At 37.3% G+C, this 23,009-nt stretch overlaps 2 protein-coding genes across 2 annotated transcripts; both read right to left on the bottom strand.

Annotated features, from left to right (window-relative positions):
* Nucleotides 1–1,389: 1,389 nt before the first annotated feature.
* LOC101896215 (uncharacterized) lies at nucleotides 1,390–9,409 on the bottom strand. Its single transcript, XM_005179073.3, is given in 8 exon segments — nucleotides 1,390–1,763; nucleotides 1,821–2,081; nucleotides 2,142–2,232; nucleotides 4,804–4,882; nucleotides 5,276–5,379; nucleotides 5,441–5,536; nucleotides 5,609–6,101; nucleotides 9,020–9,409. Coding segments are annotated over 8 exon segments (1,710 nt in total). The 5' UTR covers nucleotides 9,232–9,409.
* A 110-nt stretch (nucleotides 9,410–9,519) lies between these two features.
* Nucleotides 9,520–21,099, bottom strand: LOC101896387 (putative gustatory receptor 59e). The gene is made up of 3 exons (XM_005179074.4): nucleotides 20,091–21,099; nucleotides 12,506–12,658; nucleotides 9,520–9,669 (listed from the first exon to the last, which is right to left on the bottom strand). Exons 1-3 carry the CDS (start codon nucleotides 21,069–21,071, stop codon nucleotides 9,571–9,573), a joined length of 1,233 nt encoding a protein of 410 aa, XP_005179131.3. The 5' UTR covers nucleotides 21,072–21,099; the 3' UTR covers nucleotides 9,520–9,570.
* Nucleotides 21,100–23,009: the final 1,910 nt, after the last annotated feature.

Raw genomic sequence — 23,009 nt, forward strand, 5'->3', positions numbered from 1 at the left:
CTCTCATGCCACACTATAGCTCTCACCAAAATATTATTGTTGTTATTGTTATTTTTTATGCCCTCCACCATTCTATGGAGGGTATATTAACTTTGTCATTCCATTTGTAACTCCACGAAATATTCATAATAGACCCTACATAGTATATATATTCTGGATCAGCAAAAAATTCTAAGTCGATTTAGCGATTTGCGTCTGTTCGTCGGTCTTTCTGTTGTTATCACGATATCTTTCGAACGAATTGAGATGGAAGGCTAAAATTTTGCATACATGCATAGTTTACCAGTAGGCAGGTTAAGTTCGTAAATGGGTCAGGTCGGTCCACTATTTCGTATAGCCCCCATATAACGGTACCCCCCGATATGCGGTATTTTGATGATTTTAGCGACATTTTTTACCGAAATTGTTTCAAAATAGGTATTTGAAGTTCGCAATGGAAAATACAGCCTATGACAGAAAATGGGTCATGTAGGTCCACGCCTTCGTATAGCCCCCATATAACGGTACCTCCCGATATGCGGTATTTTGATGATTTTAGCGACATTATATACCGACATTGTTTCAAATTTCGTATTTGAAGTTCGTAATGGATACTGCAGCCTATGACAGATAATTGTCTATGGAGTTCCACGTCTTCATATAGCCCTCATATAACGGTACCTCCCAATATTCGGTATTTTGATGATTTTAGCGTTATTATTCACCGGAGTAGTTTAAAATTACGTTTTTAGAGTTCATAATGGGAACTACTGTCTGTGACAGAAAATTGTGTATGCAGGTCCAAGTCTTCTTATAGGCCCCATATATCAGTACCTCCCTATATTTGGTATTTTGACGATTTTAGGTACAATACTCACCGAAATTGTTTGAGATGTTGTATTTGAAGTTCGTAATGGATGCTACAGTCTGTGACAGAAAATTGTTTATGCAGGTCCAGGTCTTCGTATAGCCCCCCTATAACGGTTCCTCCCAATATTCCGTATTGATGATGATTTTAGCTACATTATTCACCGTTTATTTCAAGTTTCGAATTTGCCTATGTAGGTTCACGTCGTAGAGACCCCAATATAACGGCTATATTCGGTATTTTTAAGATTTTCATAGAAATTTTAACGGATTCTATTTTTTGAAAATTTCGAAATTAGTTCCAAATGGTGGAGGGTATTCAAAGTTCAGCTCGGCCGAACTTACTGCTTTTTAACTTGTTTAATATTTATTCCATGTATTTTCTGTTGAATTAAGTTAATGAGAGTCAGTTCAAAAAATTATCGCCAACCACCAATTATGTTTGTCGGGGGACATAAAGCTATTCCCGAACGAGCCTTTTTTCCCCAAAAAGGAGGTTCCAAAAGAGCGTTTTTATTATGATTCAAAGAAGGCAAATTCATTTCAATGCACAAATTCAAACAACGATCCCGGATTGCTGCTGGCACTAATATCGTCCATATCATCTTCCAAATTTTCCACATCCAATGCCCCATCGGAATCTTTGCAGCGTAATTTCAATAACAATTCACGTCGCTTTTTGATGCTATCAACTAATGACATTCTTTTGCGGATTGCACCCGACAGATGGTGGTGTTGTATGTCTTGCAATTTGCGATGTTTTTCCAGACTCTTTCGAAATCGAAAACATTTCTCGTAGATGAATTTTAATAATTTAATAAAATCCCACGATAGATGGCGAACCAAGGAATAAATAAATGCTATGACCGTAATGAAACTTATGCCCAAAAACAATGCCATGGTGCCGCCAAAGGAAACTGAAATGAGAAAAAATGAGAAAGTAATTTTCAAAAAATATCTAATTGCTTTATTACCCAACAAATCCTCAAAACTAAAAACCACATCTCGACGCATTCTCACTTTCGGCGGTATAAGATCCCAACGAAAACTTGATGTTACCACATCGGTTTTGGTCTCGTCCAATGTACTGCCACCCCAGGAACTTTTCTTGGCCGTGTGCAGGGTATATTCCATCTCGATGCAGGTATTTGGACATTTACAGATGTGCAAAGCCCATACAGGCCATTTAAAGTCCAGTAGGCATTCAAAACCGGCCGGATTGCAACTGGTACCCTCTGAGATATAATAGTATCACACATTACAACATTTTTCTAATAATTCGAACTTTTTTTTACCCAGAAATGTATAAAAGAATGGCACACAATTGCACATTTCCACCGCCATGGTAGCCCGACATTTTGCCAAACAAATCGTTTTGCTGTAAATCTAGAAGAGAAATATTTAAAAAGATATTCAAAATAAATATTCAGTTTTAACCGATGTGTATTAGATAAGGAAATTCGCCAAGTTTCGACTTAGAGTGGCGATGCCGGTATGCTGGCCTTTTGCGCGGCTATTGCCCGTCAGATGGATGGTGGTTTCGGAAATTTCGGTTGACAAAATGAAATGAAAATTTCATACCGGTCTTATCATCAAGATAGGGGTTTTAGGGGTATTAAGAGGACTTGCAACATGTCAACAAATTGGAAGGATTACCTTGGCTGAACTCATTTTGTCATCCCATTTTTGTAAAAACTCTTTTCCTAAAAAAAGCGTTTCTCCTAGCGGCTGTCCATCCCTTTGAGAACTCCTCTCATCGTGACACCAATACCAGCTGATGTCCCTTATCTGACCCTTTGCTAATCTTACTTTTAACTCATCCCTACCATCTTTTTAAAGGGCTTTATGTTGAAGACATTCTTTCCAAATTTTTTCAATTTATTGACTAATGTTTTTCTTATTTCCTTCTAGGTTTTCGATGGTTTTAAATGGACGCTTGATCATTTGGCGGTGTCGGCGGTTATTCCCAAAAATTAAGTGCTTGTATATTTGCTGTGGTAGGAGACTAGTTATATTCCGCGATGATATAGACTACAAGTTTTTATACCCTCAGCCACATGGCTACAGAGGGTATATATCTTTTCATACGGCCAAAACGTGCTTAGTCGAAATAGAGGGTGAGATAAAAAAAACTGCAACAAAGTCAAACGCCATAATTTTTATATCCTTTTTTTAATTCTATTGAATGAGAGCAAAAAATGTCGGACATATCATCAAATTTTAGAATAAGTTAAGATTTGTTCGAATTGGTCACCTTTGGCACGAATTATGGCCTTTAAACGGCCAATAAAACCGTCACACGCTGCCCGAATGTTGCTCGGCGGGATTTTGGTCCATTCCCGGAGAAGCGCTTGCTTGGGGTGATCGACACATTGGTATTTTTTAGTGCCAACCTTGCTTTCCAAAATACTCCAGACACAATAGTCCAACAGATTGGTATCCGGAGATTTTGGTGGCCATTGTGCGCTGGAAATGAAGTGAGGAACCTCAATTTATAACCATTCTTGGGTGGCACGTGATTCGACGATGGTGCTGAGTCATGTTGGAATATCCAAGGTCTGCGGCCAAAATGTTTGAGTTCCCAAGGCTTTAGTATACCCTCCAGAATATTTTCGCGATAATATTCGGCATTTATTCTGATGCCACCGTCGATTAATATGTTATGGCGGCCCACACCATCACCATGGCCGGCGCTTGAGTTCTGGTGGCCAACCGAAGATGCACATTCTCAGCTGACCTCTTTGGCAAGTAAACTTTGTTTGTTTACAAACTGCTGGACAACGAATGTTTTCTCATCGAAAAAAACCAAATTCGGCAACTCACCACTTTCGGCCAAGTGAAGCAACTCTTTAGCTCTTTTGAGTCTATTTTCTTTCTGTTGCGGTGTAAGTTCTTGCACTTTTTGGAATTTCAACGACTTTACCCCGAGCTCATTTTTCAATATTTGCCGAATGGAGACATTTTTCGCCATCAAGTCACTTCTTTACTTTTCGAACCATTTCTGCTGATGTTCCTGTTTTCTTCCTTCCACTTCCTTGACGTTGGGCTACGCTACCAGTATCACGGTACCCAGTACCAAGAGACCCTAAGTCTATTTGGACCAAATTCGTTTCAGGACATTTGGAGTCAATTTAGCGATGTCCGTCCTGGTGCGCACGATAACTCTTGAATCCGATTTGGTCCAAACTTGGTACATCGTAATATTTTTGTCAAACTTAGATCGAGTTCGGAGATGGGCAATATCAGTCCACTACTTCTGGTACCATCCCCACAAAGGGCTGAAATTTTCAAAAAAAAAAATATTTTTCTTCTTTCTCACAGAAAGAGAAGCAATAATCCGATTTTGCTCCCCCTTTGCAAATCCTAACATTTGCATCAGTGCTAGGTCAGATACGAAAATGGGCAACATTGGACCACTCCATCAAGTTCCTCCTCAAAGGGTCAAAATTTTGAATAATCAGAACTCTTATAAAATGTGATGTAAGAGTCCGCTTGTCTTTATATTTCACACACCCCAATATTTTATATTTTTTTTTTATAAGATGTGATGTTAAAATGGAGTATATCGGTCAACTCCATCTGGTACCTCCCCCACAAATAGTCGAAATTTCGAATAACAATTAAATAACCATAAAGCGCGAAATTAACATCCGATTTCCTTTAGACTTGGCACATTTTAATATTTGTATGAACATAGGATCTCTCATAAATACGGTAGGTATCGGACCTTTCCTTCTCTCCCACAACATGTTGTATATCCATGACGCACATAAAACACGAAATTGACATCCGATTCCATTCAGACTTGGTAAAACTCAATATTTTTATCCACACAGGACGTGTTATAAAGATGAAAGAGATCGGTCTATTTCTTCTGGTACATCCCCACATGGGGCTCAAGATTAAAACATAACACACAAAGAAAGCGAAACAACAACTCTCAACTCTCAAAATTACCTGCAATTCCGAGGTTTCTTCATCGTGGAATACACATTTTCTCTGCTCTCTGGTCAAATCTCTTAAGTTACCGGATGCTCTGAGAAGAAATAAGAAAATGAGATTAAATTAAATGTTTTGTAAAGAGAGAGAGAGAGAGAGAGAGAAATTTTTGATAAGGTTTATAAATTCTCCAATAAAGCCTTTCAAAACTTTAACTATGAACAATGGATATTCCAAAAGTTGTTTCCCAAATTTCTTCTTCTGATGGAAGCCTTTCAAAAATCCTTCTAAAGGGGAGACTACATAAAATGCTTTTTTGACTGACTTAAGTCATCAGCTGGCTTCTTCGTAGAGGAAAAAAGGAGTTTTAGGTTGCCTTAGTTCGATTTTGGCCCTAAGCTTCTTTATTCCTTTCCGAAGAAGCCAGCCGATAACTTAAGCTAGTCAAAAATGCGTTTTATGTATTCTCACCTTAAAGATTGTCACTTACACCGTTTCCAGAACTTTATATGAAGCAATAATTTCATCCGATTTGTGCAAGGCAATATTGCTAGCATCTGTTGAGGAGATTTCAAATGGGGAATGGACATCAATCTGGAAAAAAATGATTAAATGTTATAAATCTTATAAACACCCTGCTTAAATATTTCCCCACCGTTCCCGTGCTCTCCAGGAGATCAACTTTAATAAAGCACTGCTGTTTACCGAAATGACATTTCAAAGGTTGCTTCAAATCATCGAAGGTTAGAGACTCAGCTTTGGCACTAAAAACAAACGAAATAAAACCCATATATCCTCATTAATATAACCCTCCAGGTTGTACTCACTTCCCCGACAGCACTTCACCCATTGACGAGTTAATGACATAGCACGATCCACGTTCGGTCATCACCGATTTGACGGGCACCTCAAAGTTACCCTCATACGTATTGATGATCTGTTCAAATGGCCTATCGATGGCCTGTATCAATTCATACAAATCGACATCGTCGAAACGACTGTCCTCGGCAAACTTCGCCAAATCCACATAATTGCTGGCGCTAGCATTAACGACGGCATAGAGAAAGTCCATGTAATAGAAATAATCTTCATCCACAATTGAGACATTCCAATTCTCCAAAATGAACTCATTCGCCTTGTACGAATCGATGTGGTCGTAATAGCACAATGTTATTGCAGGCATATAACCGACCCAGTCGCGATAGTTGCGGTCGACAGATATCACAGTTGGGGACTTGAGAAAGCGGGAAATTTGCAAGCGCGATATCCATAGGGCGCCATATATGGAACCAATGAATGTTAGCAGCCAAAAAATCCTGTAAAGGACAAAGAAAGCAAAAAGACCTTGTAAAGTGTCCACTTTACGTATCCGACGAGAGTGAAAATCAGCAAAAATATGTGTTTCCGAATTAATTGATTATTTAAGCTAGAGGTCAATTTTGATTTGGAATTTGTATACCCTACACCACATAGTGGTAAGGGTATTATGTCTTTGTGCCTTTGTTTGTAACATGGAGAAGGAAGCGAGATAGATCCATAGTTTCTTTTGAGGATCTTCATAGAATCACTTTCTGTGTAGATTTATGCATGTCAGTCCGTCTGTCCGTCCGTCAAAGTATTCTTGTAAACAAAATCGGTTCACATTTATTATCCGATTGAGATGAAATTTTCAAACCAATATTTGTTTGGCCCAAGGACAAACCCTGTTGAAATTGGTGATGGATCTGATTTAGATATAGCTCCTATATATGTTCAACCGATTTCGTGTTAATTGTGTACCAAATGTCCAATATAAGTCCAAATGACCTGAATTTTGGCGCATTCAACCGAATTTAATCTAGAAGCAAGTATAGGGTGAGATGAAAAAACTGCAATCAACTTCAGACTGTTGTCACTTCTAAGCCACTCGTCCGACAGCTGTTTAAAAAAAAAGTGACAGCTCATTATATTGTTTAAAAGCGTACAAAAGCATTTTGATGAGAATTTTCCAGAAAAAAAGTTATTCGTGATGGAATTCAAGCGTGAAAGTGTGATTTCTTTATATTTGGCTGGAAAACCACAAGTGGCTATCGTTAGAGCACTCCAGCATTTAAATGTGGATAAATCTCTTGTGTCTCGTACCATCGGTCGTTACAGTGATACTAGAAGCGTGGCCCGACGTCAAGGAAATGGACGGAAGAAAACAGCAACATCAGCAGAAATGGTTCGAAAAGTAAAGAAGCGACTTGATAGAAACCCGGGCGTCGCAATGGCCGAAAAATGGCTCGTGAGCTGAACATATCGCAATATTCCGCTCGGCAAATATTGAAAAATGTGCTCGGGGTAAAACCATTGAAATTCCAAAAAGTGCAAGAACTTACACCACAACGTAAAGAAAATAGACTCGGCTTCGCTTGGCCGAAAGTGGTGAACTGCCGAAATTGGTTTTCTCCGATGAGAAAACATTCGTTGTCCAGCAGTTTGTAAATAAACAAATTGATCGTGTTTTCTTGCCAAAGAGGTCAGCTGAAAATGTGCAACTTTGGTTGGCCAGCAGAACATAAGCGCCGGCCATGGTGATGATGTGGGCCGCCATAACAGCCGATGGTCGCTCTCCGCTCGTATTAATCGACGGTTGCATCAGAATAAATGCCGAATATTATCGCGATAATATTTTGGAGGGCGTATTAAAGCCTTGGGCTCGGAAACATTTTGGCCGCAGACCATGGACATTCCAGCAGGACCCAGCACCATCGCACTCAGTACGCGCCACCCTAGAATGATTACAAAATGAGGTTCCTCGCTTCATTTCCAGCGCACAATGGCCACCAAAATCTCCGGATCTGGAGTATTTTAGAAAGCAACGTTGGCACTAAGAAATACCATAGTGTCGATCACCTCAAGCAAGCGCTTAGCCGGAAATCGGCCAAAATACCGCAGAGAACATTCGGACAGCATGTGACGGTTTTGGCCGTTTGAAGGCCATAATTTGTGCCAAAGGTGACCAATTCGAACAAATCTAAACTTATTCTAAAGTTTGATGCTATTTCCGACATTTTTATACTCTTCACCATAGTATGGAGGGTATATTAAGTTTGTCATTCCGTTTGTAATACACATTTTAGACCCCACAAAGTATGTATATTCTTGATCAGCATAAAATTCTATGTCGATTTACCGATGTCCGTCCGTCTGCCCGTCTGTGGAAATCACTCCAGCTTCCGAACGAATTGAAGTAGATTGATAAAATTTTGCTCAAAGCCCCCATATAACGGTACCTCCCGATATTCGGTATTTTGATGATTTTTGCGACATTATTTACCGGAATTGTTTCAAATTTCGCATTTGAAGTTCGTAATGTATACTACAGCCTATGACAGAAAATTCTCTGTGCAGGTCCACGTCTTCGTGTAGTCCCCTTATAACGGTACCTCCTGGTATTGGGTATTTTGATTATTTTAGCGACATCATTCACCAGCCTTTCTTCAAATCTGTCATTTGAAGTTCGTAATGGATACTACTGCCTATGACAGAAAATTCTCTGTGCAGGTCCACGTTTTATAACCCCCATGGTACCTCCCTTTATTCGGTATTTTGATGGTTTTAGCTACATTATAAACAGATTTTTTTTCAAGTTTCGCATTTGAATATTTTGATGACTTATGACAAAAGTTACCTATGCAGATCCATGTCATCGTATAGACCCTAATATAACAGCAACATTCTTTATTTTTAAGATTTTGGTAGAATTTTTAACAGATTTTATTGTTTTTTAAAACTTGCAAATTCGCTCCATATGGTGGAGGGTATTTAAAGTTCGGCCCGGCCGAACTTACAGCTTTTTTACTTGTTTAAGTTTCGCATTTGAATATTGTAATGGCTTATGACAAAAGTTACCTACGCAGGTCTATGTCGTCGTATAGACCCTAATATAGCAGCTACATTCGGTATTTTTAAGATTTTAATAAAATTTTTAACAGATTTTATTGTTTTTGAAAATTGCCAATTTCGTTCCATATGGTAGAGGGTATAAAAAGTTCGGTGCGGTCGAACTTAGCTGCTTTTTTACTTGTTCTACTATTTTTCTTTCTTCCAATTTCCTATTAGAATGAACACAATGGACCAGCAGGTATCCAAGGCAACCGCGCGTCCTTTAACCTAATCTAACCTAACCTAAGAAGACCCTTGGAAAGAACCTTTTGACAAAGGATCATTCTCCTTTCCTCCCCCACTAAGCACCCAAAAGCTTTATTACCTTTCAAACGTATGCAAACTGCGATTGACCATCAACTTAAATGCCAAGACACCGGTCTCCTCAGCCATGTCTTGTATGAATACAAAAAATCTAGCGTATCCATAATGTGAGGCAGCCTTTACACCATTCCACACAGATTTGGAACAACATTTCAGAACGCCACACAAAATTCTTAAATATTTTACAATCACAAATAACTTTGGGTGTAACATTTCCTGACTAACTCGCGTCGAAATGAAAACGTTCCGATGAAAGCAAAGAAACTGAAATTATTTCAAGACAACAATTTGACTTTTATACCCTTTCAATACTTTATGAAAATATTTATTTATTTGATATCATTTTATGATAACATTTTTATATTCTAATTGATTCTATTGTTTTAGTAGCATATTCAATTCAATTTTTGCTATTATCCTTTTATTTACAAACAATAGGAGCTGCGGCATGTGTGTTGGCCTTAAAGAACAATATGTTTCTAATGGGTGTTAGTGTTTTTTATATGTGTTAGTAATTCCGCTTGTGATGGTAGCTTCCTTTGTTAGTCCTTTTTAGGTGGTCGTCGTGTTAAATAAGGTCTCATTAAGCGAAGCATTACCCAAATCACTTTGTATCAGGAATATAATATACATTGCCAGGGCGTTTATGATCTGAAAAGGGAATGGAATATTTGAATTGATTAAAAATGTATATTATCATGAAAATTATTTCAGAATAGTTTTTGTTCTCAAATTGTGAAAAATCCGCCAGGTAAGAGAAGAAAAAGGATGCAAAAGTGCGTGGAATGGAGTCGTGTTTAAAATCGGGCGACAGAGCCAGTGTAGCCTAATAGAATACATGCCCGAATATACACTAAGATCATGAGTCGAATCTTCCACTATAGCTCGTAATCCTTTCCAGTCGTAATCCAGACAGTGACAAAATAGGTGTTCAATCGTTTCACTTTTGAATCTACATGGTGAGATAAAAAACTGCAACAAAGTCAAACGCCATAATTTTTACATTTTTATACCCTCCACCATATATAGTATGGAGGGTATATTAAGTTCGTCATTCCGTTAGTAACTGATTGAAACGTCAAAACGAATTAAGGTAGGAAGCTAAAATTTTGCACAGATCTGTATTTTGTCTGCAGGCAGGTCAAGTTCGAAGACGGGCTATATTGGTCCACGATATCGTATAGCCCCCTGGCAGGGAATTGTCTAAATAGGTCCCCGATATCATATATCCCCCATATAACGGCACCTCCCGATATTCGGTATTTTGATGATACACAAGGAGTTCTTTAAGAGCACTTTACTCCCTAGCTGAGAATTGTCTATATAGGTCCGATATCGATATCTTATATCCACCTTGTAACGCCACCTCACGATATTCGGTATTTTGATGATTTAAGGCATGAAAATCCACACAAGGAGTTCCTTATGCGTACTTTATCCCCTACAAGAGAATTATTAATATAGGTCCACTATATCGTACATTTCCCATACAATGGTACTCCGTGTGAGTACTTTATCCCCTGAAATTGTCTATATAGGTCCACAGTGTCGTATGTCCCCCATATATCGGCACCTTCCATATTCGGTATTTTTAAGATTTTAACAGAATTTTTTAATGGATTTTATTTTTTTGAAAATTTCCTAATTCCTCCCAAATGGTGGGGGGTATTCAAAGTCCGGCCCATCCGAACTTGCTGCTTATTTACTTGTTTTCTTTTTTAATTTTATTGAATGGAAGCACAAAACGTCGGAAATAGCATCACTTTTTTTAAATTTAGATTTGTTCGAATTGGTCACGAATTATAGCCTTCAAACGGAAACCGAATTTTCGCTGCCCGAATGTTGCTCTGCGGTATTTTGGCCCATTCCCGGCGTAGCATTTGCTTGAGGTCATCGACCCTTTGGTAATATTTTAGTGCCAGCCTTGCTTTCCAAAATACTGCAGACACAATATTCCAACGGATTGATATCCGGAGATTTTGGTGGCCATTATGCGCTGGAAATGAAGCGAGGAACTTCATTTTGTAACCATTCTTGGGTGGTGCGTGCTGAGTGCGATAGTGCTGAGTCCTCTTGGAATGTCCAAGTCTGCGACCAAAATGTTTGGGTGTCCAAGGCTTTAATACACCCTCCAGAATATTTTCGCGATAATATTCTGCATTTATTCTGATGCCACGAGCGGAGAGTGACCATCGGCTGTTATGGCGGCCCACACCACCACCATGGCCTGCGCTTGAGTTCTCGTGGCCAACCGAAGGTGCACAATTTCAGCTGACCTCTTTGGCAGGTAAACAAGATCGTTTTGCTTGTTTACTTTTACTTTAAATCTTTAGCTCTTTTGAGTCTATTTTCTTTCCATTGTGGTGTAAGTTCCTGCACTTTTCGGAATTTTAATGGCTTTACCCCGAGCTTATTGTTCAATATTTGCCTATGGATTATTGCGATATGTTCAGCTCATGAGCCATTTTTCGGGCACTGCGACTCGGGTTTCGATCAAGTTGCTTCTTTACTTTTCGAACCATTTCTGTTGATGTTGCTGTTTTGTTCCACTTCCTTGACGTCCGGCTACGCTACCAGTATCACGGTAACGAGCGATGGTACGAGACTCAAATGCTCACATTTAAATGCTGGACTGTTCTAACGATAGCCACTTGTGATTCTCCAGCCAAATATAAAGAAATCACGCTATCGCGCTTAAATTCCATCACGAATAATTTTTTTCTGGAAAATTCTCAACAAAATTCTTTTGTGCGCCTGTAAACAATATAATGAGCTGTCACTGGAATAATTTTAACAGCTATCGAACGAGTGGCTTAGAAATGACATCAGTCTGAAGTTGTTTGCAGTTTTTTCATGTCACCCTGCAGTATGGAGGGTATATAAAGTTTGTCATTCCGTTTGTAACACCTCGAAAAATACATTTTAGGCCCCACAAAGTATATACATTCTTGATCAGCATAAAATTCTATGTTGGTTTAACAAACGAAGCTTCCGAACGAATTAAAGTAGGTTAATAAAATTTTACTAAAATATGTGTTCCGCCTGCAGAATTTTTGGTATTGAAAATGGGCTATATATACGTTTAGTTATAACCCCCCCATATAACTGTACCTCCCTATATTCGGCCCATGACAAAAAATTGCGTATGCAGGTCCACGTTTTCGTATAGCCCGCATATAACTATAGCTCCCGATACTCGGGATTTTGATGATTTTAGCGACATTATTCACCGGAATTGTTTCAAATTACTTGAGATTCCTAATGAATTCTACAGTATATGACAGAAATTTACGTATGAAAGTCCAGGTCTTCGTATAGCCCCCCATATAACGGACGGTATTCACCGGAATATTTTCATGTTTCCTATTTAAATATAGTAATAGCCTATGACAAAAATTGCATAAAGAGAACCATGTAATTTTAATATCTTAGCAGAATTTCTCAAGGTTTTTTTTTTTTGAAAATTTGCATTTTCTTCCATACTTACCCCCAAAAGGAACATCAAATCCAAATCTACAATTCCACAAGCGGTCTCCGTGTGATTTCGCACCATAATTTGTAGCAGAAATTTGCTGATGTCATTTTCTGATTCAAAGATTTCCAAGGGCGTGCCATTCAGAATGTAAAGAGTTTGACATTTCTAAAAATAAAATGAATATATATATATATATATATATATATATATATATATATACTAGCTGGCCCGGTCCGCGTTGCCGGCCCGTAATTTTAGTCTTTAATGCTTATTATATCCCCCACCTTGGAAAGGAGGGTATATTAACTTTTTCATTCCGTTTGTAACATCCCTAAATGTTCGTCATAGACTCCGTCTGTATGTCTGTTTATTTAAATTACGATACAGCCCACATTATTTGACGTAGAGCTTCAAAATTTAGCAGAACAATTTGTACTGTGTATAGGATGGTTGGTATTGAAAATGGGTTCTATCGGTCCACGTTTTGGTATAGTCCCCATATAACGGTACCTCTCGAAATTCGTTATTTTGACGATTTTTGTCACATTTCTCCTCGGATTTGTCCGCGTTGCCGGCCCGTACTTTTTGTCTATTATGCATATTTGTCAAAGCATAATTATTCAAAGATATGAATGTTATAAATGTTCACGTACTGGTCGATTATTTTTCAATTTTGAGTCAAATGAGCAGTAATTTGGAATTTACTGTTCTTTGTACACCTCATAATTGAGGGCTAATTGATTTAAGAATAGCCAAAGTTAATTACTTTTTTAAACCCATTAGCACCTCCGATTGTGCATTAGAGTCCTCATAAGTCCCCCTAACCATGTCGGTCAGTTTGTCCGCCAAAAGGTGGACTTGAGGGGGTTCTATTACATGGAGAAATTTCTAAAATTTGTAGATATGTTGAAATTTTTGTGTAAGATTTACACCCCCAAATACACATTTTTAGCCAAATCCTTTGAAATATGGTAAAATGCGAAACATCGACCTACATTGAAAACTTTCTTAACCCCTTATAATCAAAGTTGACAAATAGAGGCCAAATCGAAAATATAGCAGAACAACATAACATGTCAAACTGAAAAAAAATCACGTGATTTAAATAAGTAAAAATAGTTTTATCCACCTCATAATTGAGGTCAGACTGATTTCAGAATAGTCAAATATAATTACTATTTTACACCCATTACCGTAATATGGGAACTAATTTTATTTGTCATTTAAATTGTAAATTGGAGACCACATATAGCCATATTTTTCATCATAGTATAATTCAATGATGATTCAACAAATATTCGGTCCCGTGCTACTTTCTTATATTTGTAATTCGTTCATGTTTTCACAATTTATTTCATATAGATGTATATCCCAAATCTACGTTCCCAACCAATATTCTCTTGGGGGTTACAAATTCGATAGAATACAAATTTTTTCTTTTCTGACCACACATTAGATGTGAAAGTGGACTTGGGGATACTCCAATGTGGGGACATTACATGAATAAATTTCTATGTGGCAATTATCTGTACGATGGTTCCTTACCCCAGGGTAGCATAAATACAATTTTTTAGTGGCCAAGACCAATATGGACCCTACTCCGAAAATTTTATGCGAAGAGGTTCTCTATCCCCTTAGAAACAAAGATGCCAAATAAGGGCCAAAAATAGAAGAAAGTGGCGAAGACTCCAAAAATGGCTTAAATCATACGATGGTTATTTATGAACGATATCATGACCTGCAAAAGCGATTTAAGGTATCTTAAATGTTCAGGAAGAATTTTTGGAAGGATAGAAATCCTTTTCTTACTAAAAGTCCCATTCGCTCTACTATTTTGCACCCTTCATATTTGGTATTTTACTGATTGTACTCCCAAAATTTTTTGCATTTTGAGCTCTCATTGGACGGATTATTTTCACATGAAAGAAGTAGGGCCACGCTTTGAAATAAGCCCCATTAGTCTTTTTCGGTCATTTTTGTTTGTTTAAATGTGTGCGCATCTTCCAGCTGAAGCACGATGTAGGCCCTGGAGTTGAAAGGTAGATGTCAGTTAACATCGTATTTCGCACTTATTTCATTTTTTTGTTGAAAAATTGTATATAGTGAAAAATTATTCTTTATTTTGTTCACAAAAAATCCACTGAATTCAATATGATAATACAAATTGAAAAAAATTACAAAAGAAGAATAACAAATTGAAAAAATCTTCAACTTCTTCGCTGATTTTTTACAGCAACTGTTTAAAGATCCTTACAAAGTTTGTCAATAGAATGTACTTTTATTTTAAAATTCAATTCCATTGGAATTTTTTTTCGATATTTTCCCGTTTTGAGAATTGTTGCAATGAGATCTCTTTTTTCGTGTTTCTTTTTAACGATTTTGAAAAAGTAATTTTCTTTTAACTTTGGTGTGACCGCATTAAATTATTTCGGTATCATCTATTCCGTTTCGCCACCACATAATTCGGTACTACACTTCCATGTAACCCGTTATCAATTTCAGTTCTCAAGAAATCAAGTCAATTAAATAAATTGGTATTAATATTCGAATTCAAAAATAAAATATAAAAAACACTACAATTGTACATTAGAAAAAAGTAAGTCAAAATGGAAACAATCATGCAAAATAAAACATTCCTATTGTACATTTCAAAAGTCAAAATGAAAATGTTAACATATCACATTTTTACGCGATTTTTTTGGATATTATCCTTTTCGGATAAGAGACAATTCCGAATTTGTATGAATTATTAAAATCAGTTCAGCGGTTCTTAAGTTATAAGCGTAGTAACTAACACAACTTTATATATATATATATATATATATATATATATATATATATATATAAGGTGGTGCAAAAGTAAACTTCCGATATTTTTTGGCTGTCATTTTTGTAAGTTATGATCGACCATCACTCCCGAAAATGTAGTATTTACTTTCGTCGCTAAATAGAACGCGATTCCAATAATCAATTCCCTTGTCGACATGTAATTTGGCTAGCTCTAGGAGAAGTTTCGGGTTTTCTCCAAAAGGCTTTACACGCTAAAAAGCTTTTTAAGATTTCTAAAGGAAGTTCTGTTGTAGAACAATAAATGTGGTTCCTTTTTTTAACTTTGGTATTCTTCCATATTTGTAGGAGTTGCCACTTTGTATGAAAATTTTTTCCCGCCAATTTTTTCATATATTTATACCCTACAACACTATGTGTTGGGGGTATTATAAGTTTGATTGGGCCAGAAATTATGTAACACCTCGAAATATTGGTTTCCCATATAGGAAAGTATATATGGATGTTTCTAGCTCGCCGAGCTGAGTCGATCTAGCTATGTATGTCCGTCCGTCCGTCTGTCCATGTTAATTTGTAATCACTCTACAGGTCGCAATTATGGTCCGATCTTCACGAAATTTAAAATGGAGGTGGGGTTAGGGTCAGAATAGAAGCCTATTTCTTTTGGAGATGATCGCCAAATGTTTAGGGGTTGAAATGGACCAAATACTGAAAAAAATATCGGATTTTGCAGTAGCTATACAGGTCGCAATTATAGACCAATCGACGCGGAATTTCGTACTAGAGTTTAGGGCGGGGACGTAGCCTACCAATTAGGGTGGTCATCGGATAATATTTAGCGGGTAAAATGGACCATATCTTTTGTGTTGAAAAAATTCAACATTTTTCATTAAACCGCGAATATTTTAAATCCCGGCGAAATCACAAAGCCATCACATGGTTACTTCTGACCTTTACATTGATGTTATTATCCAACAAATCGGATATATAGCAAAATATGTGCGATATATATGTCTATCAAAGAAGCTATGCTTGAAAGATCTCTTATATGTCGAGAACGGCTGAACTGATTTCGACAGTTCTCATTAATTCAGAATGGCCTCTTGGCAGGAAACAAAAAACGTCTAAAAAATCGCATAAAAATATGTCTCTAAAGATGGAAATATTGATTTTGTAACATTTCTCATATTTTTTCAATTTTGTCATATTTTTGGCATATTTTCATTTTGAATTAAACATTTGGTAATATTTCTACAGCTAACAAAACTAAGTAGTTAGGATATCAGGATATCATATACAGATCGCATTCATGGCCCGATCCTTACGAAATTTTGCATGGGGATAAGATGAGGGTCAGAATAGAAGCCTACTCTTTTTGGAGATGATCGCCATATATTTAGGGGTTGAAATGGACCAAAAAACTGCAAAATTGTCAGCAGGTCGTAATTATCGCCCGATCCTCACGCACATTTGAATGGGGGTTACCGACCATTGCAAAAGCCAAGCAGTTTTGGATGGCCATCCAAAAATATTCAATGTGTGAAGGAGTTTGCCAACTTTTATAGACAAAATACGAAAATGTCTATTCCAGTGACTTTTTGGAGAATTCACAAACACAGGAAAGACGCACTTCTGACCATTTCGTTAACGCTGATTTCGCTGAAGAATATAGTCAAAAGTGTGTATCTCTTATAGATGCGTTTCAGTCAAAAACCAATAATAAATGTTAATCTTTTGCCACTTCTAAGATATTATAGGTCTTTGGGAAATATTGGTTCCAGATCTAGGAAGACCATTTACCAATAAATTGGAAATGAGCAAATTAGTTTAAGTTGCTATTATTCGAAAATTAGAGAACGAAACCTGATGGTTTTCTTTTATTATTTGTCACAATATCTTGTGGAATTCTTTCGAGTATCTTGCCTATATAAACTGTATCGTTTATTATAGTGTTGTAGGGTATTCAACGGTCGGCCCCGCTCGACTGTAGCCTTTGCTTACTTGTTATTTTTATAATTAAACTTGAATGCTTTAAATATACACATAAAATTGTGTTTAATTATAGTTGCCCATTGGCCAAAATCATAAAATCGCCACATGACTTGTGTGTCCAATTCTTTGCTAGTTTTACCTCATATGGTGATTTTTTTGCCAGTTATGTGTTTATTAACATTTATTGTGACCTATTCGTTTGCCAGTCTTATACCCTACACCACACAGTGGTAAGGGTATTATGTCTTTTTGCATTTGTTTGTAACATGGAGAAGGAAACGAGATACACCCATAGTTACTTTTGGTGATCAGCATAGAATCACATTTTGAGTCGGTTTATGCATGTTCGTCCGTCCGTCTGTCTGTCCGTCCGTCCGTCTGTCCGTCCGTCTGTCCATGTATTTTTGTAATCAAAATGCAGGTCGCATTTATTATTCGATTGAGAAGAAATTTTCGAAATAACATATGTTTGGCTCAAGGACGAACTCTATTGAAATTGGTGAAAATCGGCCCAAATTTAGATGTAGCTCCCATATATATCTTTATCCGATTTTAGATTTCTTGTGCACCAAATGGCTTATATCAGTCTAAATGGTGTGAATTTTGCTACACCGAATTCAGCCTTCAAGCATGTGCTTCAAATTTGGTGCAAAACGGTTCAGATATAGCTATAGCTCCCATATATATGTTTCATCCGATTTTGGTGTTTAAGTCTCTTACATTCGTTATATGCACTCCACAAGACTGATATTTAGCACCATATATCAGATACAGCCTAGCAATTCACAGATCAAATTTTATCAAGTTCGGTTCAGATTTGGATATAGCTCCCATATATATCTTCATCCGATTTTAGATTTCTTGTGCACCAAATGGCTAATATCATTTCAAATGGTGTGCATTTTAGCACTTCCGACCGAATTCACTATAAAAATAAGTACTTTAAAGTTGGTGGAAATCGGTTCAGATATAGCTGTAGCTCCTATATAGTGTTTATGGTGTTTAAGTCCCTCACATTCGTTATATACACCCAACAGAAATGATATTTAGTACCAAATATTAGATTCAGCGCAGCAATGATTCAAATTTTATCAAGATCGGTTCAGATTTGGATATAGCTCCCCCATATATCTTCGTCCGATTTAAGTTTCTTGTGCACCAAATGGCTAATTTCAGCCCAAAGTGAGTGAAAAGTTGCACTTCCGAGCGAATTCATTCTAGAAGTTAACATTTAAAACATGGTGAAAATCGTTTCGGATATAGCTCTAGCTACATATAAATGTTTCATCCGATCCGATTATTATATTTATTGTTAGAGTCAGTCTGAGACCCCGAGCTAGTCTCATTCTCTCTTACAATGTTCTCTTTTGTTTTATATTAACACAATACCTCATCCCACTCGCACATAGCATATATACAGGGTGAGATGAAAAAAACTCTAACAAAGTCCAACGCCATAATTTTTATGGCGTTCGATGACCAAATTTTATTGAATGAAAGCAAAAATGTCGGAAATAGCATCAAATTGTAGAATAAGTTTAGATTTTTCGAATTGGTCACCTTTGGCACGAATTATGGCCTTCAAGTGGCGAATGAAACCGTCACACGCTGTCCGAATGTTGCTCTTAGATATTTTGGCCCATTCCCGGCGAAGCGCTTGCTTGAGGTGATCGACACTTTGGTATTTTTTAGTGCCAACCTTGCTTTCCAAAATACTCCAGAGACAATAGTCAAACAGATTGGTATCCGGAGATTTTGGTGGCCATTATGCGCTGGAAATTAAGCGAGGAACCTAATTTTGTAACAATTCATGGGTAACGCGTCCTGTTGGCATGCCCAATGCCTTAATACACCCTTCAAAACATTTTCGCAATTTATTCTGATGCCATGGTCGATTAAAACGAGCGGAGAGCGACCATCGTCGGTTATGGCGGCCCAAACCATCACCATGGCCGGCGCTTGAGTTCTGGTGGCCAACCGAAGGTGCAATTTCAGCTGACCTCTTTGACAAGTAAACGCGATCACTTTGTTTACAAACTGCTGGAACGAATGTTGTTGAAAACCAAATTCGGTCAAGCGAAGCAACTCTTTAGCTCTTTTGAGTCTATTTTCTTTCTGTTGCGGTGTAAGTTCTTGCACTCTTTGGAATTTCAATGGCTTTACACCGAGCTTATTTTTCAATATTTGTCGAATGGAATATTGCGATATGTTCAGCTCACGGGCTTGAAAAAAAGCGACGCGATCCGTTCAAACGATCAAACTTTGGGGTTTCTCTAACAATACTCTTCCCTCCAAAAAATAACTTTTCAGAACTTCTATACTAGAACTCGGAAGACTTTCAGAGGCTTTTAACGCAATGCAACAGTACATCTGGGAGTGTGCAAAATTCCAATTAACGGTAACAGTATTATGACAGCTAAACGAAACCCCAAAAACATTTCGAGTTCTCATGCCATAATGGTAACAATGGACTAAAGGTGAGAATACATTAAACACTTTTTTGACTGGCATAAGTCATCGGCAGGCTTCTTCGTTCCTTTGGTCCTTTGTTCTTTTCCGACGAAGCCAGCCGATGACTTAAGCCAGTCAAAAAAGTGTTTTATGTATTCTCACCCTAAAAGTTCGAGGAATTTTAAGCTAGGCTTGACAATTTTTAAGATAGATCTTTCAAACCAGTGGATGCCATTCAAACCTAAGAACCTTATTAATTTTTGAGAGGCCTTCAAAAATTTTGCCTAAGACCTAAAAACTATTTTATTCACATTTTATTTTAATTTTTTCCATTATTCAATCTTGCCTCCCCTCCCTTTCCACTTACCTTTTTGGTGATGGCATAATTGGTGAGCAGAACAAAAAATATCCGACTGGTGTGCAGGAACAACCAAACAAATTTGAAAATGACCAAAATTAATTCATTCAACGAGGGATTATCGAAATATTTGTAAAGCGAGAAAAACTCTATGGTCAGGACCACAAATGATGTCAGGAAATTCAATACCAAAACTATGCGGAATATTTCGACAATTGCCGTTAGGACACCATACAGATCCGCATTGATTTTCTGCAGCTTCAGAAAAATGCCATGAACATTATGTGGCATAGTCTTGCGATAACTTTTACTGCCATAGAATTCCTTTTGGAACCACAATGATGTTGGATATAAAATCGAAGAACTCTCTTCTTCGACGCCGCTCCTCACTTGGGGTAAATATTTCAGGATGCCGTTGATACATTGCAGCTGATGGGCAATAAATCGTAGTAATAGCCAATAGAGACATAAATTGAAATTGATTAAAATATTCGGTATATTATAGGCCAGTAGGGGGCGTATAAGGCCCCACTTGAACGTCGGACGATACAACATATTGATGGTAATGCACAGGATTTGAAAGAGACTCAAGCAAACGGCTAGAACTTGAACTTCTCTCTTGATACGTAAGTACATGTTTTCCATAACAATGCCATCTCCCAACATTTTATAGCATGCTTTTAGGCGCTCCGAATTTTTTGCTATCCTCAAACCAACATCCTTTAAGGCATTATTATTGAAAAATGTATTGAAATAGATGACACAACACAGTATCGCATAGAGAAAAAGTTCACAAAAAAATAAAAATTTCTCCATTGAGGTCAGCTTCGCATCTATGGCACACACTTCGGCCATGCACATTATCCAAATGCCCAGCAACAGGACGACACACCAACACCTCTGGCCGTAACGTAAACAACAATCCGTGCCCGCATATGGCAATATACCGAATACTTCGAAAACATTTATGTAAACTTTTAAAAATTCCATAAATTTAATTTTATTAAAATCCTTGTTTGTCATTTGTTGAACTTGTCCCGGGGGAGTTGCAACACTTTTTATTCGATATCGAGAGCTAAACATGTTTTCCGGTATTGCCTTAAGCGACTGAGCTGCTTATTATGTTTCCTTTCGATACACAGTTGTCAATCATTAGTGTCACAGTGTCGATAATGAACTTGGCCTGATTATCCTCTTTTGGGGATTTTTTTTCGAGTAATTGATTTCATTATCCTGTTGCAATTTGATTAATGAAACTTTGTAGGCTGTGATGCAAGCCCTGAATGTCAACAGAGATAAATACAACAAGTAAGCAAAGACTACAGTCGAGCGGGGCCGACCGTTGAATACCCTACAACACTATAGTAAATGATACAGTTTATATAGGCGAGATACTCGAAAGAATTCCACAAGATATTGTGACAAATAATAAAAGAAAACCATCAGGTTTCGTTCTCTAATTTTCGAATAATAGCAACTTAAACTAATTTGCTCATTTCCAATTTATTGGTAAATGGTCTTCCTAGATCTGGAACCAATATTTCCCAAAGACCTATAATATCTTAGAAGTGGCAAAAGATTAACATTTATTATTGGTTTTTGACTGAAACGCATCTATAAGAGATACACACTTTTGACTATATTCTTCAGCGAAATCAGCGTTAACGAAATGGTCAGAAGTGCGTCTTTCCTGTGTTTGTGAATTCTCCAAAAAGTCACTGGAATAGACATTTTCGTATTTTGTCTATAAAAGTTGGCAAACTCCTTCACACATTGAATATTTTTGGATGGCCATCCAAAACTGCTTGGCTTTTGCAATGGTCGGTAACCCCCATTCAAATGTGCGTGAGGATCGGGCGATAATTACGACCTGCTGACAATTTTGCAGTTTTTTGGTCCATTTCAACCCCTAAATATATGGCGATCATCTCCAAAAAGAGTAGGCTTCTATTCTGACCCTCATCTTATCCCCATGCAAAATTTCGTAAGGATCGGGCCATGAATGCGATCTGTATATGATATCCTGATATCCTAACTACTTAGTTTTGTTAGCTGTAGAAATATTACCAAATGTTTAATTCAAAATGAAAATATGCCAAAAATATGACAAAATTGAAAAAATATGAGAAATGTTACAAAATCAATATTTCCATCTTTAGAGACATATTTTTATGCGATTTTTTAGACGTTTTTTGTTTCCTGCCAAGAGGCCATTCTGAATTAATGAGAACTGTCGAAATCAGTTCAGCCGTTCTCGACATATAAGAGATCTTTCAAGCATAGCTTCTTTGATAGACATATGTGTTAACATCAATGTAAATTTCAGAAGTAACCTTGTCATGTCTTTGTGATTTCGCCGGGATTTAAAATATTCGCGGTTTAATGAAAAATTTTGAATTTTTTCAACAAAAAAGATATGGTCTATTTTAGCCACTAAATATTATCCGATGACCATCAAAATTGGTAGGCTTCTTCCCCGCCCTAAGCTCTAGCTAGTCGATTGGTCTATAATTGCGACCTGTATAGCTATTGCAAAATCCGACATGTTTTCAGTATTTGGTCCATTTCAACCCCTAAATATTATGCGATCATCTTCAAAAGAAATAGGGTTCTTTTCTGACCTTAACCCCACCTCCATTCTAAATTTCGTGAAGATCGGGCCATAATTGCGACCTGTAGAGTGATTACAAATTAACATAGACAGACGGACAGACGCACGGATGGACATACATAGCTAGATCGACTCAGCTCGGCGAGATAGGAAGATCCATATATACTTTCCCATGTGGGAAACCAATATTTCGAGGTGGTACATAATTTTTGACCCAATCAAACTTATAATAGCCCCAGCACATAGTGTTGTAGGGTATAAAAAATGAAACAGTGGTTCAAATAAAATTAGAATTGTTTGTTTTTTTCCTCTTAAGA

This window comes from Musca domestica, unplaced genomic scaffold (assembly GCF_030504385.1).
Source record: "Musca domestica strain aabys unplaced genomic scaffold, Musca_domestica.polishedcontigs.V.1.1 16, whole genome shotgun sequence".
NCBI lineage: Eukaryota > Metazoa > Arthropoda > Insecta > Diptera > Muscidae > Musca > Musca domestica.

Bases quoted from the DNA above. Each gene is read 5' to 3' on its own strand.
- LOC101896387 (XM_005179074.4), bottom strand. From the start codon at position 21,071: ATGGAATTTTTAAAAGTTTACATAAATGTTTTCGAAGTATTCGGTATA. The intron at 12,659-20,090 runs GTAAGTGGAAAG...TTTTATTTTTAG, and splicing joins ATTATGCCATCACCAAAAAG to AAATGTCAAACTCTTTACAT. The intron at 9,670-12,505 runs GTAAGTATGGAA...TTCCCTTTTCAG, and splicing joins ATTTGATGTTCCTTTTGGGG to ATCATAAACGCCCTGGCAAT.